This window comes from Cataglyphis hispanica, chromosome 8, assembly GCF_021464435.1.
Source record: "Cataglyphis hispanica isolate Lineage 1 chromosome 8, ULB_Chis1_1.0, whole genome shotgun sequence".
Classification (NCBI taxonomy): domain Eukaryota; kingdom Metazoa; phylum Arthropoda; class Insecta; order Hymenoptera; family Formicidae; genus Cataglyphis; species Cataglyphis hispanica.
Genome location: NC_065961.1, coordinates 1,770,680 through 1,773,729, shown reverse-complemented (window position 1 = coordinate 1,773,729; position 3,050 = coordinate 1,770,680). Strand labels below are relative to the sequence as shown.

The following is a 3,050-nucleotide window of genomic DNA, read 5'->3' as shown; positions in this document are numbered from 1 at the left end:
ATATTACCTGGTCAATCACGTGCCAGAATATCATCGTTATGATCACTTAAAACAGAAGTCTACGGCCAGAATTTCATGCATACCCGGTTAAACCGTCGACGATAACGTACCACGAGCAACGCGCATAGTTAAAATCATTATGGCAAGTCATATAATTTTGATAAACGCGAAATTTATTCGTCAAACTGTCATATATTTCCGCGACAAAAAGTGTAAAAGTTAGATATAAAATAAAATTCATATAATAGCATTTAATATAATTAAATATTAAAATTAAGACAATAATTAAAATTTAAAAAAAAATTTTAAAAAAAAAACGATAATTCAATGACAAAGTTTAAAAAAATTGATTGATATTCTCGAAAATTTCTTATAAATTTATCGTAAATGTATTATTTCAAACAATATATATTATTTAAAATAATAATTGACATTTTGGATAGTTATGGATAGTAATTACATCTTTCACGATTCCAGGAAGATTTAAATAAGGACCAATTAGCTTGTAAGTACAAGTCTCTTTTTTATCAGGATAGAAAAAAAATGCAAGACAATATTAAATTATTTTTTTTTTTTTAAATAGTGTTGAAGAAAGCCTTCGACGCTTTTGACCACGAAAAGAAGGGTAGCATCGGCAGCAACATGGTGGGCACGATATTGACCATGTTAGGTCATGAGCTCAGTGAAAAGATGTTACAGGATATCATTAGCGAGATAGACGAGGATGGTAAGCAAAATTACGTGGATCTATGTTCGCGCGATTATGTCTTCTTCACGTGCTTGACGTTTTTATGTTGTATATATTTCTTGTATCGACAGGCTCCGGCGAACTCGAGTTCGAGGAGTTCTGCACGTTGGCTGCTAGATTCTTGGTGGAAGAGGACACGGAAGCGATGCAACAAGAATTACGCGAAGCATTCCGGTTGTACGACAAAGAGGGTAATGGCTATATAACCACCGCCGTGTTCCGCGATATTCTTCACGAACTCGACGACAAGCTGTCACCGGAAGAACTCGACATGATGATCGAGGAGATTGATGCTGATGGATCGGGAACGCTCGATTTTGACGGTATTTTTTTAAATTAATATATTCTTTCATTTTTTGTATTATTTGTTAACTCTAAATAAGCAAATCTATATGCGTTTTTTGTACAAAATAGCCATACAGCTATGAAACTAATATTAAAATTTATTTTTAAAATGCTTATTTTAGAATATTTTGAAAATTAAAAAAAAATATATATATTTGAAATTTAATAATACGTGTGTGTACCCTTCTTTAATTTTGTGACATAATAAAAAATATAATATAATATTAACTATAATATTAAATTAACTATAATATTAAATTATAAAAAGAGATTTTTACTATATTTGATATTATGCTCAAGAAATATATCCATATAAAAATTAAAAATGTCAAGCACGTGCCAGGAGAACCTATTTAAAATAATACGTGGTGCACAAGAGCAACTAACAACTGTAATTTACAAGATAAGATAACATATGACATGCTTTGAAAGCCAAGTAGTTCATTTAAAATCTGCTCAAGTTACGAAGTCTCGAGCCAAGGAAATTCGTTTCGCGTACGTCAACGTCAGAAAAGCTTAACATAACCGACACTAATAGCAAAGTCGATCGAACATTCAATAAGTTCCTCGCCTTGCGTAGTTCGCCAAATTTATAGCCCACGAAAACACCGTTTGATTATACTAACGCCCATGCATTTCGCACTGTTTCAGAGTTCATGGAAGTCATGACAGGAGGCGATGATTAAGGTAAGCTGATACTGAAGATGAACCGCTCTAAGGTCAAGGTTACTCGCACACAATTGGCAACGCTCGTCAGAAAAAAAAAAGAGATAGGACATTTCTTCTTTATCTCACACAGCACGCTTTTACAAACTAAAACTACAGATGAACGAAAACGTGGACGTTCACAGTAATCCGTGATATCGTTGGCTGACAATTGGCGGTTTTTTGTCATGCAAGATGAAAATTATATTTCCAAACGCTTTCAAAAGCAAGATATAAAAAAAATTAGCTCAATAAATCGGAACAATCCCATCACGTTCACGCGGATAAAATAGCGACGCAAATTTCTTCGTCACGGCAAAATGAGTACGCGCAAAACTCCGATGCAGTTATCTCTAATCCCTGATCGCGAGGTAAGCTATAATTTCCTACTGTACGAGTATCACCGGGAATTCGTTCCGAGAGTCTACGCGTTAAATTATTGAGTTTCAGTAATTACTATATAAATCGTAAATTATTAAGTTTCACGCGCCTGCGTAACTACTGCGTGTTCTTTTTCGTGTTGCGCCTGAACGATATTATCCCGTCCGCGAAGTAGCACATCACGTGCAAGTACATTAAGGCGCGTTATTTTCTTCATAATTCAATTAATTAATCAATTGCGTCACGTTACGATTAATCCTTAAATTTTTCAATATAAAAAAAAATAAAAAAATTATAACAATTTCTTTACTTCAAACTTAGTTACGAAGCGAGGTATAATATGTAATCATAATACAATAATTAAATTAAAAAATTGTAACTATTCTAATACTAAAATAATCACATAGCAATTTTAGCAATTCAAAGCATGCGTCTAATTAATTAAAAACGTGAAAATGTTATTATCATCATTTGCAAGATAATGACCGCTTTTCATATTATATGTATATACGACTGTGCTGTGAAATAAATATATTTTTCTACTAAAATTTTCTATTAAAAAATCCTTCTATCATACAATATCTCGTGTTATATAGACAATTAATGAATAATGTGAATGAAATAAACATCTCAACACCATATAATATTTAATGAAATATCTTAATAATATATTTTATTTGTCCACCTATCTGTTCTTGCATTATGATCTGTGATTATCTATAAACAATCATTCAAAAATCAAACTCACGTTAAATTATATTCTTAAAAAAATGTATTATTGTAGATATGTATTTTCTCCAATTATTTCTATATTGCACATAATTGCATAGATACAAAATTAGATAGAAAATTTATTAAATTAAATATAATT

General features: G+C 31.4%; 1 protein-coding gene across 1 annotated transcript; it reads left to right on the top strand.

Annotated features, from left to right (window-relative positions):
• LOC126851435 (troponin C, isoallergen Bla g 6.0101-like) lies at positions 1–2,727 on the top strand. The gene is made up of 5 exons (XM_050595407.1): positions 1–142; positions 478–505; positions 584–727; positions 820–1,071; positions 1,745–2,727. The coding sequence occupies exons 1-5, from the start codon at positions 140–142 to the stop codon at positions 1,777–1,779; spliced, it is 462 nt and encodes a 153-aa protein (XP_050451364.1). The 5' UTR covers positions 1–139; the 3' UTR covers positions 1,780–2,727.
• The last annotated feature ends 323 nt before the right edge of the window (positions 2,728–3,050 follow it).

Bases quoted from the DNA above. Each gene is read 5' to 3' on its own strand.
- LOC126851435 (XM_050595407.1), top strand. The intron at 728-819 runs GTAAGCAAAATT...TTGTATCGACAG, and splicing joins TAGCGAGATAGACGAGGATG to GCTCCGGCGAACTCGAGTTC. The intron at 1,072-1,744 runs GTATTTTTTTAA...GCACTGTTTCAG, and splicing joins GGGAACGCTCGATTTTGACG to AGTTCATGGAAGTCATGACA.